The sequence below is a fragment of the Bos javanicus genome, chromosome 12 (assembly GCF_032452875.1).
Source record: "Bos javanicus breed banteng chromosome 12, ARS-OSU_banteng_1.0, whole genome shotgun sequence".
In the NCBI taxonomy this organism is placed as follows: Eukaryota; Metazoa; Chordata; class Mammalia; order Artiodactyla; family Bovidae; genus Bos; species Bos javanicus.
This window is the reverse complement of record NC_083879.1, coordinates 47585330-47601750: the sequence shown is the minus strand read 5'-3', so window position 1 is coordinate 47601750 and position 16421 is coordinate 47585330. Positions and strand designations below refer to the sequence as shown.

Sequence of the window (16421 nt, the reverse complement as noted above, 5' to 3'; positions counted from 1 at the left end):
CTCTTTGCAATCCCATGAATTGCAGTACGCCAGGCTTTCCTGTCCTTCACTATCCCACAGGACTTGCTCAAACTCATGTCCACTGAGTCAATGATGCCACCCAACCATCTCATCCTCTGATACGTAGAAGTCTATAGCCAAAGTATTGGATCTTTAGCATCAACATTAGTCCTTCCAATGAATATTCAGGGCTGATTTCCTTCAGGATTGACTGGTTTGATCTGCTTGCAGTCCAAGGGACTCTCAAGAGTCTTCTCCAGCAACACAGTTCAAAAGCATCAATTCTTTGGTGCTAACCTTCTTTATGGTCCAGCTCTCATATCCATACATGACTACTGGAAAAACTATAGCTTTGACTACACAGACCTCTGTCGGCAAACAGATGTCTCTGCTCTTTAATATCTTGTCTAGGTTTGCTGTAGCTTTCCTTCCAAGGAGCAAGCATCTTTTAATTTCATGGCTGCAGTCACTGTCCACAGTGATTTTGGAGCCCAAGAAAATAAAATCTGTCACTGCTTCCATTTTTTTTCCCTTCTATTTGCCATGAAATGAGGGGACTGGATGCCATGATCTTAGTTTTTTAAATGCTGAGTTTTAAGCCAGCTTTTTCACTCTCCTCTTTCAACCCTCATCAAGAGGCTGTTTAGGTTCTCTTTACTTTCTTCCATTAAGTGGTATTATCTGCATATTTGAAGTTGTTGCTATTTCTCCCAGCAATCTTGATTCCAGTTAGTGAGTCATCCAGCCTGGCATTTCTCATGACATATCCTGTACATAAGTTAAACAAGCAGAATGACAACAGTCAGGCTTATTGTGCTCCTTTCCCAATTTTGAACCAGTCCATTTTTCCATATTCTGTTCTAACTGCTGCTTCTTGACCTACATACAGGTTTCTTAGAAGATAGTTAAGGTGGTTTGGTATTCCCATCTCTTTAAGAATTTTCCACAATTTGTTATGATCTACACAGTTAAACAGTGGAAACAGTGGCTGACTTTATTTTGGGGGCTCCAAAATCACTGCAGATGGTGACTGCAGCCATGAAATTAAAAGATGCTTACTCCTTGGAAGGAAAGTTATGACCAATCTAGACAGTCTATTAAAAAGCAGAAACATTACTTTGCCAACAAAGGTTCATCTAGTCAAGGCTATGGTTTTTCCAGTAGTCATATATGGATGTGAGAGTTGGAATGTGAAGAAAGCTGAGCACCGAAGAATTGATGCTTTTGAACTGTGATGTTGGAGAAGACTCTTGAGAGTCCCTTGGACTGCAAGGAGATCCAACCAGTCCACCCTAAAGGAGATCAGTCCTGGGTGTTCTTTGGAAGGAATGATGCTAAAGCTGAAACTCCAGTACTTTGGCCACCTCATGCGAAGAGTTGACTCATTGGGAAAGACTCTGATGCTGGGAGGGATTGGGGGCAGGAGGAGAAGGGGACAACAGAGGATGAGATGGCTGGATGGTATCACTGACTCGATGGACGTGAGTCTGAGTGAACTCCAGGAGTTGGTGATGGACAGGGAGGCCTGGCGTGCTGCAACTCATGGGGTCGCAAAGAGTCGGACACGACTGAGCGACTAAACTGAACTGAATGAATTTGTCAGATACTCTAAAATAACTATAACTGATGAGTATCATCATAGCATGTATCTAACAAGGGAATTTTAAATTCACTTTTGGGCAGGATAAAAAAGAAACTTCAGAAAACAAACAGTTAAATTAATCCCTGAAATGAAAAAAAACCTGAATCACAAGTATGTATCATTAATGAAATACTTCATTTTCATTCAAATAAAGACAGGATTATTCAGGTATAAATACTTAAGATGAGCCTCAAGGTAATCTTGCAGAAGTTTTCTCAACAAATGTAACTATGTTTCCGAAACAAGGAAGTTCTTTGAACAAAACACTTTGGTTTCCTAGTTACCAAAGCTCTCATAAGAGAAAAATATTTCATCATTTCCCTTTGGAACTTTGGGCTTCCCTGGTGGTTCAGTGGTAAAGAATCTGGCTGCCAATGCAGGAGATGTGGGTTCGAATCCCTGGTCTGGGAAGATCCCCTGGAGAAGGAAATGGCAACCCACTGCAGGATTCTTGCCTGGGAAATCCCATGGACAGAGGAGCCTGGAAGGCTATGGTCCATGGGATAGCTAGAGATTCAGACATAAGTTTGGGACTAAACAACAACCTGAAACTTCATGTCACTGCACGCAGACTCATTAATGCCTTATTGGTATTAGCACTTATTTCTTTTGAAATGAAAGAAGCATGCTGAAAATAACTCTACAATAGCATAACAGCTGCAAATAGCTTAACTACATGCACTGGACCAGAATTCTGACCTGTTACAAAGAGATTTCATAAATAGAAAATAAAAGTACAGCACTTATGAAAACACTAAGTACTATACGCAAGTTCACATACGTAACAGCTCAAAATATGCTATAATTAGACTATGTTACTGACACTTAAAGACTCTAAACTTGAAGTAAAAGATGAGCCTTATTTTCCAGTGTTAGTATCTACAATAGATATTATTTCCAAATAACTAAAGATGTAGAAAAAATTAATGAAAGAAAATTCAAGAAATCTACTAAAATTGGTGACTTCCTTTTTAAAGGTCAAAAAATCACCTTCTATTACGTTTCTAAATTAGTTTTTCACCTCATTATCTGCCATGAGGTAGCAGAATATATGAATAAAAGCATAACTAACTGTGTACTTGTGGGGCTTTAACATCTCTGAATGTATCTGTTAGGTATAATTATGATATCAGGGTTAATAACTGAGACATCTTTGATCTGGCATATTATGCCAGAAAAGTTTGCTTCTTAAAATTCTACCTCCCAGTTATAGACCAACTGAATTTTATTAGGAAGACATAGTATTTGATTGGTTTAAGGAAACAGATACGAAATAAGAAATATAAAGGAAAATAAGGTAACACAGTAAAGCTTTGGCAATGACAGTATTTTCTGAGTAGCCCAAAACTGATTACAGAAATCAATGGATATATGCTGCCACCATGTGGTAAAGAAAATTAAGATTATTTTGGAAAAGACAAACTTAATCCCACAGTCTTAGTAGAGTGGAAAGTTTGTTTCCCTAACTCCCAGTTACAAAACTCAGAGACATAACTAACAAATATCTTAGTTTCTCTTAGTATCCATGGGACTGTCATGATCCTGTCATTTTTGAGGCATTTATGTTTGTCAACTGTTGCTTCCTCTTTTAAGTTTCTATTAATTTACTACTTGTTTTATGTTCTATTTTTTAAAGGTCAAAAAGTCACATTCTACTACATTTCTAAATCAGTTTTTTATCTCTTATCTGTGGGTTTTTCCAGCAGTCATGTATGGATGTGAGAGTTTCTTTATAGAAAGCTGAGTGCCGAAGAACTGATGCTTTTGAACTGCAGTGTTGAAGAAGCCTCTTGAGAGTCCCTTGGACTGCAAGAAGATCCAACCAGTGAATCTTAGAGGAGATCAGTCCTGAATATTCACAGGAAAGACTGATGCTGAAACTGAAACTCCAACACTTTGGCCACCTGATGTGAAGAACTGACTCATTTGAAAAGACCCTGATGCTGGGAAAGACTGAAGGCAGGAAGAGAAAAGAACAACAGAGGATGAGATGGTTGGATGGCATCACCAACTCAATGGACATGAGCTTGAGTAAGCTCTGGGAGTTGGTGATGGACAGGGAGCCTGGCAGGCTGCAGTCCATGGGGTCACAAAGAGTCGGACATGACAGAGTGACTGAACTGAACTGTTCTATGAAATAATACCACCCTCGTGTATTTGTCCTGAGTTTCTCCTCTTGCAAGTCAATCCTCACCTTATGTGATTTCATGATTTTGTGATTTCTATGAACTTCAGTTACATTTTCCCCAGCTTTGGGGTTCATTTGACCCATCTTAATCTGTGTATGTCCTCAGATAGTCAACTCGGTTGCCCAAATACCAGATTTTAGTTTCTAAACTCTGAACTTTATAGCTATATAAGGAATTCAACAATTATTAATAAATAAGATGTGCAAACAACCAAAGTCACAATGTCCAAAACTGTACATTTTGTTCAAGGTCTAGTGATGCATTTTATTTTACTTTTAATATTTCCCCTAATAATGCCTATGAGAAACCTAGATAGCATATTAAAAAGCAAAGATCACTTTGTCAAGAAAAGTCTGTATAGTCAAAGCTATGGTTTTTCCAGTAGTCATGTACAGATGTGAAAGTTGGACCATTAAGAAGGCTAAGTGCTGAAGAATTGATGCTTTCGAATTGTGGTACTTGAGAGTCCTTTGGACTGCAAGGAAATCAAACTAGTCAATCCTAAAGGAGATCAACCCTGAATATTCATTGGAAGGACTGATACTGAAGCTGAAGCTCTAGTACTTCGACCACCTGATGCAAAGAACTGTCTCACTGGAAAAGACCTGATGCTGGGAAAGACTGCAAGAGGAGAACAGGGCGGCAGATGATAAGATGGTTAGACAGCATCACAGACTCAATGGACGTGAATGTGAGCAAACTCCGGGAGACAGTAAAGGACAGGGAAGCCTGATGTGCTGCAGTCCATGGGGTCACAAAGAGCTGGACACTACTTAGCAACAGGACAACAACAAATAATGCCTCATGAGTCATCACCCCTGTCAGTACAAAGTTAAAAATGTTGAAAGAAAGACTAACAAAGCCAAGGTTCTTTTTAGAGAAAACAGCGGGTTTCAAAGCCAAATATTTCACATGCACAGAATGTATTTTCTTTTTCTTCACTTGTGTTTCAGACAAAATTGTAAGGTGGTTCCATTTCTGGTGATGAATCTGTAAGTTCCATCTGACCAACCCTACTAGCAATACAATCTCAAATTCTGACAAAATATACAACAACTACCTGAATGCATAAGAAAGTGACCCAAATCAGGCAGATTCTGGAGGGATATAATCTACCAGAGGAAGAATGGAACAGCACTGGGTGAATTTCCTGGTGTCTCCTTTAAAAAAAAAAGCCTTTTAGCTGGAAGGCAGAGCTACCACGTGCCAAGTAAGATGACAAATGTGTAAGAGAAAATCCTTCATCTTTCTAGCTTGAAGAACCAGAAAACAGAGTATGGGTAACTCAGATGCTCTAAAGTGAGGAGGGAATTCTAGAGACAGAGAAGGGGAACTCCATTCTGTGGATTATCATGTCGTTTCGTGAAGTCGCTCAGTCGTGTCCAACTCTTTATGACCCCATGGACTGCAGCCTACCAGGCTCCTCCCTCCATGGGATTCTCCAGGCAAGACTACTGGAGTGGGTTGCCGTTTCCTTCTCCAGGGAATCTTCCCAACCCAGGGATTGAACCCAGGTCTCCTGCATTCCAGGCAGACGCTTTAACCTCTGAGCCACCAGGGAAGCCTCTGCCAAATATCTGGCTGACCTCGGAACAACATACAGGTAGGACAGACCCAAGCAGTCCTACTTAGGCCAAAAAAAAAAAAAAAAAAAAAAACTCAACTGAAATTTCACATGCTGCCCAAGAGACAGAGTATACAGCTTGAGTATAAATTAGTTAAATTCCTGCTACAACAAAAACATCAGTAACTGTCAAAATGCAGTCTATCCAACATAGCAGTTGTACTGTTAAGATCTACATTTACTCTATGATTTAAATAAACAATTTGAAAAGTTACTTGACCTTTGAAGAAACAGGAAAACATGACCCATTCTTAAAAGAAAAGACAATCAACAAAAACCAACTCTGAGGTGAGCCAGATTTTGGAATTGGCAGAGAAAGATTTTCAAGTAGAGGTTTTAACTATTCTCAGTGGTATAAAGGAAAATATGCTCATAATGAAAAAACAAATACCAGAGCAATAAAAACAATAATAAACAACACATAGAAATCTAGAAGTAAAAAATATCACTCTTAAATTTTACCTAAGAAAAAACAAAAATGTATGTCCATACAAAGCCAATGTTCAAAAGTCTGGAGCAGCTTCACTTATAATGTGTTCAAAGTGGAAATAACTCAAATACCCATCAAGGAAGAATGAATATATCCATACAATTAAGTATTCCCCAACAATATAAAGGAACTATTGATACATAAAAAAAAAAATCTGGCAATTTCTCATAAATATTACTGGTGGATGGACAGATTAAGGTAAGTATAAATTATCAGGCAGAAATCAGGTGTTCCCTGTAAAATTTTTTCTAGTTATCTATAGCTTGAAAACTTTCATAATAAAACAGAAAAAATTACTCTCTCTAGGGCTGCTTGGAGAAGGCAATGGCAACCCACTCCAGTACTCTTGCCTGGAGAATCCCAGGGACGGGGGAGCCTGGTGGGCTGCCATCTATGGGGTCGCACAGTCGGACACGACTGAAGCGACGCAGCAGCAGCAGCAGCAGGGCTGCTAATTGTTTTTGAATGTGCTAATTTTGGGATCATAAGCTATGAGATGTATAAAAGAAAACACCTATTATTATAGGTTATAATATTTACTTATCTTCTGAGATGGTCCTCCAATTTGCCTTACTGGTAACAGTATTTTACCCCTGAAAAACTTTGCTGTCTGTAAATTTGATAGTTTACTTTGTGCTTCCTTTCTAATATAATGTTTACTGTTTGTTTCCCTGCACTCCTTTTAAAATATAATTTTCACAAAGCCAGAGATCTTTGTTTTATTCACTGAGGTACCCCACATACCTATAACAATGCTTGGCACATAACAGGTGTACAGTGAATATTTATTGACTGAATTTTATTCTCATAATAATGACCATGTAAGTGAGGGAGGTGTTACATATTCTCATCCGTATTTTTATCATGGGAACTGAAGGGGTAGAGAAGACTAAGTTCTTTAACCAAGATCATCACACCATCATCAAACTGCAGAGATGAAACTTAAACTAGTATCTCTGAATTCCCCAAATATCAAAGCAGTAAATAATTTAACAAACCACCTCAAAAAATAAACCTCCACAAAATAGTGCCAAAAAAATTTCTTTTAACATTAAATATTAACACTGATTCACATACCCTTATAAAAAAGAAGGACCTTGCTGGTTTGACTTTTCATTTAAAAATATTCAGTCTAGGGTGGACCATCAATATTCCTCGGTGGTCCACTGGTTAAGGCTCTGCACTTCCACTGCAGAGGGCACAGGTTCGATTCTTGGTCAGGAAACAAAATCCCACTAAGATCCCACATGGCATAGCCAAAAAGTAAAAATAAAAAATATAAACAAAATAAAAATATTCACTCTATGTTTTCTTTGTGTTGGGTAAGTTGATCTGTACTAGGCCCTTGACAGAGCAGAAAATCTAACTTTAAGTGTGGTTTCAATACAAAAGTAATTCTATTATGTTTAAACCATATTCTCTGAGTTTCTAGGATCTTTTATTATAGATATAAGGCATTATTTAACAGTTTTTTCCTGAATGTGATTCAATTTTCCCTTTATAGTATGAAATTCAGGAAGAGTTTTAAGACATAGGATTATATTTTTAGCTGAAAGGTGGTAAAACTTTAAGAGGCAAACTTGTAGATAGAAAAGTTCTGTGACGGTTAATTTTTTATGTCAATTTGGTTAGACCATGGTACCTAAATACTTTGTCAAACGTTATACTAGATGTTTCTGTGAAGGCATTTTTTAAGCTGAGATTAACATTTAAACCAGTAGACTTTGAGAACGGCAGTTTACCTCCCATATGGGCCTCATCCAATCAGTTAAGGCCTTAGTAAAACTGAGACTGAATAAGAAGGAATTTTGTCAGCAGATAGTCTTTGGACTCAAACTGCAACCTTCTCTTGAATTTCCAGGCTGCCAGCTTACGCTGTTAAGATTTTGGACTCGCCAAGCCTCTACAGGGGCTTCCCAGGTAGGTGGCGCTAGTGGTAAAGAACCCACCTGCCAATGCAGGAGACGTAAAAGACGTAGGTTCAATCCCGGGGTCTAGAAGATCCCCTGGAGGAGGGCGTGGCAACCAACTCCAGTATCCTTGCCTGGAGAATCCCATGGACAGAGGAGCCTGGTGGGCTGCAGTCCATAGGGGTGCAAAGAGTCAGACACGACTGAAGTGATTTAGCATACATGCACATAAGCTTGCACATAGTTTGCTACAACTATGTGAGTAAATTTCTTAAAATATATCTCTATCCATAAATATTTATATATCCTGTTGGTTTTGTTTTTTCTGGAGAAGCCAAACATGTTCAAAAATAAAACTGCTTCTGTGTTTAAGAATTATGCCTGGAGAATCCCAGGGATGGAGGAGCCTGGTGGGTTGCCGTCTATGGGGTCGCACAGAGTCGGACACCACTGAAGCAACTTAGCAGCAGCAGCAGCAGCAGTGCACTAAAAACACTCAGGGACCCTATGAATGAAACCAGTGTTAATTATCTATGCTTTCATGTGAATAAAACACTAAAGGTGTTAGTAAGGTTGAAACAAACTAAAATCTGGGATATAATGCCATTACTGACCCTTGAGAGTAGAGAGACTTGCTTTACCACACAGAAAAAATATGACAATTTTAGAGATTCAAGACTTTTTGTGGGGGGAGGGGGGGTCAAAGAATCCTTTGTTAAGGAGAAATCACTTGTAGAATCCCCAAATGTCAAAAGTGATTTTAAAAAGAGGTGGTTTGATAGAAACGAGGATAGAAAGCTCTTCCAGACTCCCTCTAAAATACAAGAAGTCCTTGATGGATGCTGAGGTGCCATGAGGTACGGCAGAACCAAGTCTGAAAACTCATCTGCCTTGTCTCTGACAAACCCTGTGCCACTGCCACCACGACCCTGGCCATTTAACAGACACAACAGAAAGTAGATGACTTGCCCAAGGCTGCAAAATTAGTTAGAAGACAAACGGAAGCCTTCGAACTTTGTCCTTTATTATTGTGACTCTGGATGCAAATTTTTTAAAATTAAGAGCTGTCTCTGTAGATGTGCACAACAATGTGGCAGGTTAACAGCAGAAAAAAACAACCACAGTGGACCCGTGTAGGCCCTCTGGCATGGCTCCTGATGACTTCAGTGCTCCTACCAGAAGAGGGAAGCTGAGCCTTCATTTGCCTGCAATAGTGGCTCTATACCAACAACAGAAGTAGATTCCATCCAGCACTAATAGTGCCGCAAATCAGAGCATCAAAATATAAATTAAATTACAATAATTTATTTCTGGAAAGTAGACCTTTGGTAAAAGTTGCCCTTGAAGTAGAACACAAAATAGCTATTTATATGCAACTTTACTAAAAATCACATTTTTACTTTGAAACAGAAGTGTGGGCACTTCAATGAAATGAACAGAAAAATAAGATTATCTTCTCCATTTGACAGAGCAGGAAACACTGAACAACTTGCTCAAGGTCACACAAAAAACGAGTGTCAAGATCTCATCTAAGGTGTAACTCCGCCTTACTAGAATTTGAACTCTGGAAGGGCAGACACTTGTGTTCACCACTGTCATGGCACCACATGGCATGGCACCGGGCCTCACAGGGATGGATGCTAGTATCAGAGCACGTGCTCTGAACAGGTATTAGGGGAAGTAACTGTATTTGATGAAGAGACTAAATGACTAATAAATGGACCAGGCTCCCTTTCATATCACCCACAGGGTGGATCTGTAATGAAGAACTGAAAATGAAATGAATTACAAGAACAAAACACTCAGCTGAGGATTACAGGTCAGTATCATGGAGGTACCCTATCAATCTTTAAGATGACTATTTGCAGTCTCATCTCCTTCCCACTACTTACGAAGAATCACAGCAGTCAGCATGCTCAAGTCCCATTTTTCTATCCCTGACTTTTATACTCCTTATCACAAATCTTAAGCGCTCCTTGGAGTCTCTTACCACCAGGGATCAAAATTAGACAAACCTCAGTCAGTTGTTTCAGTTGACCTTTGTTTGCACTTAATTCTTCTGCCAGGTCATTCTTTTTCACTTGTAGTTCAGAGATTTCCTTTCTCAATGGATTCACTAGTTCATAGAACCGAATCTTAAAAAAAAAAAAATCAATAAGCAGTCGTGCAATGCAAATTACAATTAAAATTTGCTAATTAATAGCACTCTCAATTATCAGTAGTATAAATAAAAGTATTAAGGTAATAAAGGAAAGTGTTAAGGGGTTTCAGATTATATGCCTATACATTAAATTTTTTGTTCAAACTAAAACAAGATGGTCTTTAATTGATCCTGACTATAATACTTTGAGTTCAATTTAGTCCGTTCAAGGCCCAGATTATCTATAAGTCCCCGGCCCTGACACAGCCTCTCTTTCCTCTCTTCTATCAATACTCCACTTCCTCCTTACTTCTCACCTCCTACTACAGCTCATTCTACACTATCAGCTTATTTCCTGAACATATCAAGTGTTCAAAAGTTTTGCTCTTGCTATTCCCTCTGATAGGAAAGCAAGCTCTTCCCCACATGCAAATGTATGGCTCATGCTTTCACTCCCTTCAGGTCTCTGATCAGATATGACCTTATCAGTAAAACCTTCCCTGACTCCCCTGATATATATATATTTTTTGGCCAGGCTACACTGCTTGAGGGATTTTAGTTCTTCAATCACGGATTGAACCCAGGCCTGTGGCAGTGAGAGCATGGAGTCCTAACACTAGACTGCAGGGAATTCCCTCGCCTAACCTGATTTAATACAGTACCTTCAGTGACAGCAGTTCCTACTTTTCACTCTGCTCTTTTCTCCATACCATTTATGACAAACATGCTACTTGGTTTAGTTTGCTGTGTGTGTTGCTCCACAGGAATGCGATCTCTGGGAGGACAGGAATATTTGTCTGGTCTGTGCACTGCTCTGTCCCCAGTGCCTAAATATATGTATATGCAAAGCCTTGGAGAAGGAAATGGCAACCCACTCCGGTATTCTTGCCTGGAGAACCTCATGGAGAGAGGAGCCCTGTGGGCTATAGTCCACGGGGTCGCAGAGTCAGAAATGACTTAGCAACTAAACCACTAGCACCTTCTTAGGCTCTGGGTGAAGCTCTACTTACTACCAATGCCGTGAAAGGGATAAATAATCAGGAGGTATCCTTCATGTCACTATTCCCATTCAGTTCAGATTTCTCTTTCCACTCTCAATTCTCTCAGGGGAATTTGGCTGCCCTAACTTAGTAAAGTGTTCCATCTGACAAGTTTCTACAAAACTAAGCTATCTGTAAATTAGGAGAGGGCAAGTAAGGACTAATTATTGTACAGTCATACAATCTGAAACTCCTTAATGTATTGCTGTATTGGAGGAGTACCACATTTGGTAAGAGGCCAGTACTAAAGCTAGTACTTAACACAAAGAATCTGTGTATAATTAACTAATTAGGACAATACTGTCTGAAAACAAAAGATAAGACAAAGAACAAACCAGAGAACAAAAACATATATGACTGCCACTAATGGAATACTTTCCAGCTAGGATGAGTAAAGAGCCTCAATGACAGCACTTGAGATTCTCACTGGTTTTGGACAGTACTGGAGGCAGAAAAATTTATGCTTGAGCTGCTGCTGCTAAGTCACTTCAGTCGTGTCCGACTCTGTGCGACCCCACAGACAGCAGCCCACCAGGCTCTGCCGTCCCTGGGATTTTCCAGGCAAGAGTACTGGAGTGGGTTGCCATTGCCTAGTTAAATAAAAAGCTAGACAAACAAAACAGTACTCCATTTTATAGGAAATTATTAATCTGGAAACCTAATCCAAATGAGAATCAAGAGAGGCAATCACCACTCCAGCAAAAATAATAGATAGTATTTACTATGTGTTTACTAAGTTCTAAGCACTATTAAGCTTTCTACGTACATATTCACACTTAATCTTCACAATTACCTCAACAGAAAAGTGTTGTTAATTTATTATTTTTTTTACGTGAAGTAGTTGATTTACAATGTTCTGTTAGTTTCAGGTGTACAGCAAGATGATTCAGTTACACATAAATACATATATATATATACTCTTTCTGATTCTTTTTCATTTTATATTATTATAAGATATTGAATAAAGATACTGTTATTATTATTTAGCCTTTTACAGATGAAAACTTTCAAGCCTCTTAGGGTGAAATGACTTCTGTGTATCACAAACTTGCAGTGTGGTGGGATGTGTGCTCTTGGGACCCGCACGCCACTGCTGCCACTCTGAGACACTTTCAGTAAATCCACGGGATCAAAACTATTTGCCTAGTTCAGTTCAGTCATTCAGTCATGTCCGACTCTTTGCGACCCCATGAATCGCAGCACGCCAGCCCTCCCTGTCCATCACCAACTCCCGGAGTCCACCCAGACCCTTGTCCATTGAGTCAGTGATGCCATCCAACCATCTTATCCTCTGTTATGCACTTCTCCTCCTGCCCTAAATCTTTCCCAGCATCAGGGTCTTTTCAAATGAGTCAGCTCTTCGCATCAGGTGGCCAAAGTATTGGAGTTTCAGCTTCAACATCAATCCTTCCAATGAACACTCAGGACTGATCTCATTTAGGATGTACTGGTTGGATCTCCTTGCAGTCCAAGGGACTCTCAAGAGTCTTCTCCAAAACCACAGTTCAGAAGCATCAATTCTTTGGTGTTCAGCTTTCATATTTATAGTCCAACTCTCAAATCCATACATGACCACCACTGGAAAAACCATAGCCTTGACTAGACGGACCCGTGTTGACAAAGTAATGTCTCTGCTTTTTAATATGCTGTCTAGGTTGGTCATAACTTTCCTTCCAAGGAGTAAGCGTCTTTTTAATTTCATGGCTGCAATCACCATCTGCAGTGATTTTGGAGCCCAGAAAGATAAAGTCTGACATTGTTTCCCCATCTATTTGCCATGAAGTGATGGGGACCAGATGCCATGATCTTAGTTTTCTGAATGTTGAGCTTTAAGCCAACTTTTTCACTCTCCTCTTTCGTTTTCATCAAGAAGATCTTTAGTTCTTCTTCACTTTCTGCCATAAGGGTGGGTATCATCTGCATATCTGAGGTTATTGATTTTTCTCCCTGCAAACTAGATTCCAGCTTGTGCTTCTTCCAGTCCAGCGTTTCTCATGATACTCTGCATATAAGTTAAATAAACAGGGTGACAATATACAGCCTTGACAGACTCCTTTTCCTATTTGGAACCAGTCTGTTGTTCCATGTCCAGTTCTAACTGTTGCTTCCTGACCTGCATAAAAATTTCTCAAGAGGCAGATCAGGTGGTCTGGTATTCCCATCTCTTTCAGAATTTTCCACAGTTTATTGTGATCCACACAGTCAAAGGCTTTGGAATAGTCAAGAAAGCAGAAATAGATGTTTTTTCTGGAACTCTCTTGCTTTTTCGATGATCCAGCGGATGTTGGCAATTTGATCTCTGGTTCCTCTGACTTTTCTAAAACCAGCTTGAACATCAGGAAGTTCACAGTTCACATATTGCTAAAGCCTGGCTTGGAGAATTTTAGGCATCACTTTACTAGTGCGTGAGATGACTGCAATTGTGTGGTAGTTTGAGCATTCTTTGGCATTGCCTTTCTTTGGGATTGGAATGAAAACTGACATTTTCCAGTCCTGTGGCCACTGCTGAGTTTTACAAATTTGCTGGCATATTGAGTGCAGCACTTTCAGAGCATCATCTTTCAGGATCTGAAATAGCTCAACCGGAATTCCATCACCTCCACTAGCTGTGTTTGCAGTGATGCTTTCTAAGGCCCACTTGACTTCACATTCCAGGATGTCTGGCTCTAGGTGAGTGATCATACCATCATGATTATCTGGGTCGTGAAGATCTTTTTTGTACAGTTCTTCTGTATATTCTTGCCACCTCTTCTTAATATCTTCTGTTTCTGTTAGGTCCGTACCATTTTTGTCCTTTTTTGAGCCCATCTTTGCATGAAATGTTCCCTTGGTATCTGTAAATTTCTTGAAAAGATCTCTAGTCTTTCCCATTCTATTGTTTTCCTCTATTTCTTTGCATTGATCGCTGAGGAAGGCTTTCTTATCTCTCCTTGCTATTCTCTGGAACTCTGCATTCAAATGGGTATATCTTTCCTTTTCTCCCTTTGCTTTTCGCTTCCCTTCTTTTCACAGCTATTTGTAAAGCCTCCTCAGACAGCCAAATTGCTTTTTCACATTTCTTTTTCTTGGGGATGGTCTTGATCCCTGTCTCCTTCTCCTGTATAATGTCACAAAACTACGTCTACAGTTCATCAAGTACTCTTTCTATCAAATCTAGTCCCTTAAATCTATTTCTCACTTCCACTGTATAGTCATAGGGATTTGATTTAGGTCATACCTGAATGGTCTAGTGGTTTTGTCTACTTTCTTCAATTTCAGTCTGAATTTGGCAATAAGGAGTTCATGATCTGAGCCACAGTCAGCTCCTGGTCTTGTTTTTGCTGCCTGTACAGAGCTTTTCCATCTTTGGCTGCAAAGAATATAATCAATCTGATTTTGGTATCGACCATCTGGTAATGTCCACGTGCAGAGTCTTTTCTTGTGTTGTTGGAAGAAGGTGTTTGCTATGACCAGTGTGTTCTCTTGGCAGAATTCTATTAGCCTTTGACCTGCTTCATTCTGTACTCCAAGGCCAAATTTGCCTGTTATTCCAGGTGTTTCTTGACTTCCTACTTTTGCATTCCAGTCCTCTATAATGAAAAGGACATCTTTTTTGGGTGTTAGTTCTAGAAAGTCTTGTAGGTGTTCATAGAACTGTTCAACTTCAGCTTCTTCTGCGTTACTGGTCAGGGCATAGACTTGGATTACTGTGATATTGAATGGTTTGCCTTGGAAACAAACTGAGATCATTCTGTCATTTTTGAGACTGCATCCAAGTACTGCATTTCAGACTCTTTCGTTGACTATGATGGCTACTCCATTTCTTGTAAGGGATTCCTGCCCATAGTAGTAGATATAATGGTCATCAGAATTAAATTCACCCATTTCAGTCCATCTTAGTAAGACTAATATATTTTGCCTGCTGTATTTTTTTTTGTTTAGTTTTGCCTGTTTTACTCTTATGCTTAAGTTAAGTGGCATCTGCCAGTGGCTATACGATGTGTGATGATAACATCGCTCTTAAGACTAATGAAGTTTGTGCTTATGTACTCTTATGTTTTAAAAATGTCTAAGTTTTAATTTCAATAATGATAAATATTAACAGATACAGTTCACATAAACAAAAGCTATTTGAGGTCCTCAATAATTTTTAGAGTGTAAATGATACTGATACTAAAAATATTTGAGACCACTGCCATAGATCAATCCTATGTACACAGCCGTGTAACCAACACCACAGTTTAGAACTGGACCTACACAGATCCATAATCATCTCCCTCAAGCTATTCCTTCATAATCACACCGCTCCCCTCTCCTCTGCTGTCCCTAACCCCTGGCAACCACTGTTATCTCTATAAACATTACAAACTGCCAGAGTTCATGATAAAATAATTCATTTCTATGGATCTTCCAGTCATTAACCCTATTTATTTGCTTGACTTCAGAGCTCAATGGTCAATACACTTTAAAATTTGGTCATCTGAACACCATTTCACTACCTTCAGATCTGAGCCATAAATTAATGTATCACTTGGGTACTTCAAAAGTTATGGCTACTACGGAAATGGCAAATTTTAGTCTGAAAACACACAGTTTTCTTGTTTTTAATGATACAAGACACTTACAGATACATATTCAGGAATAGAAAGCTGATCTTCAGGAAAACTTTTTAGCTTCATATATTGCTCTTCTGTCAACTCAAAGTCACGCAGGTTTCGACGAATATCTCCAGCTTTCTCTCTTAGTTGAAGATTTGTCTCTTCTAGTTGTTTCTGTCTCAGTAAAATAGTTTCCATTTCTTGTTTCATTAGTTCTTGATATTTTCTACAATATCAGAGAATGTATGGTAAGGTTAAAAAAAATCATGGAGACATAATTTCTCAAAGTTCCTATTTTACAATAACATCAAATTAAATGAGCAACTTAACAATATTTTTGGTTCCAGCTAAATGCTTACTTAGCCAGTTAAACACGAAATGACAAAGTTATACCAAGTGTGCAGCCAAAAAAATTATTAAATAGAAAATGTTAATAACTTTTAAAATTCAAATTATAAAATTATACATTTCCTCTGCTTAAGGTGTAAATCTGATATATCTGCTTTGGACTCTACTCACTGAAGTAATTTTCATTGTCTTTATCCAGGTAATTTAAGATGGTAACACTGAAACACCATAATGTCAGTACAGACAATGAGGTAATGAAAACAGTAATCGGCACCTTTCTCAAGGAGTATATGTAGTAGACAAGGTTAGTTGCCTACTGGAAAATTTTGAGCTGTAAGGGACCATATGAATCCCCCCTCCCCCCATGACTGTATCCCATCAACACACAAACACACTGTTATTTGTCCTATCTTAAAACAAATGAACAAAAAAGCCCCCACAATTTTTGACCCCATTTCACT

General features: G+C 39.0%; 1 protein-coding gene and 1 non-coding gene across 4 annotated transcripts in view; both read right to left on the bottom strand.

Annotated features, from left to right (window-relative positions):
- PIBF1 (progesterone immunomodulatory binding factor 1) overlaps nucleotides 1-16421 on the bottom strand; it is a 234868-nt gene that overhangs the window by 198751 nt on the left and 19696 nt on the right. For all 3 annotated transcript variants that reach the window (XM_061435063.1, XM_061435061.1, XM_061435062.1), the window contains exons 4-5: nucleotides 15640-15838; nucleotides 9871-9990 (exon numbers count right to left, since the gene is read on the bottom strand). In XM_061435063.1, the coding sequence (XP_061291047.1) occupies nucleotides 9871-9990; nucleotides 15640-15838 (319 nt within the window). The remainder of the gene's footprint in view (nucleotides 1-9870; nucleotides 9991-15639; nucleotides 15839-16421) is intronic.
- TRNAS-GGA (transfer RNA serine (anticodon GGA)) lies at nucleotides 5321-5392 on the bottom strand. The gene has a single exon. It is a non-coding gene; the product is annotated as a tRNA-Ser (tRNA).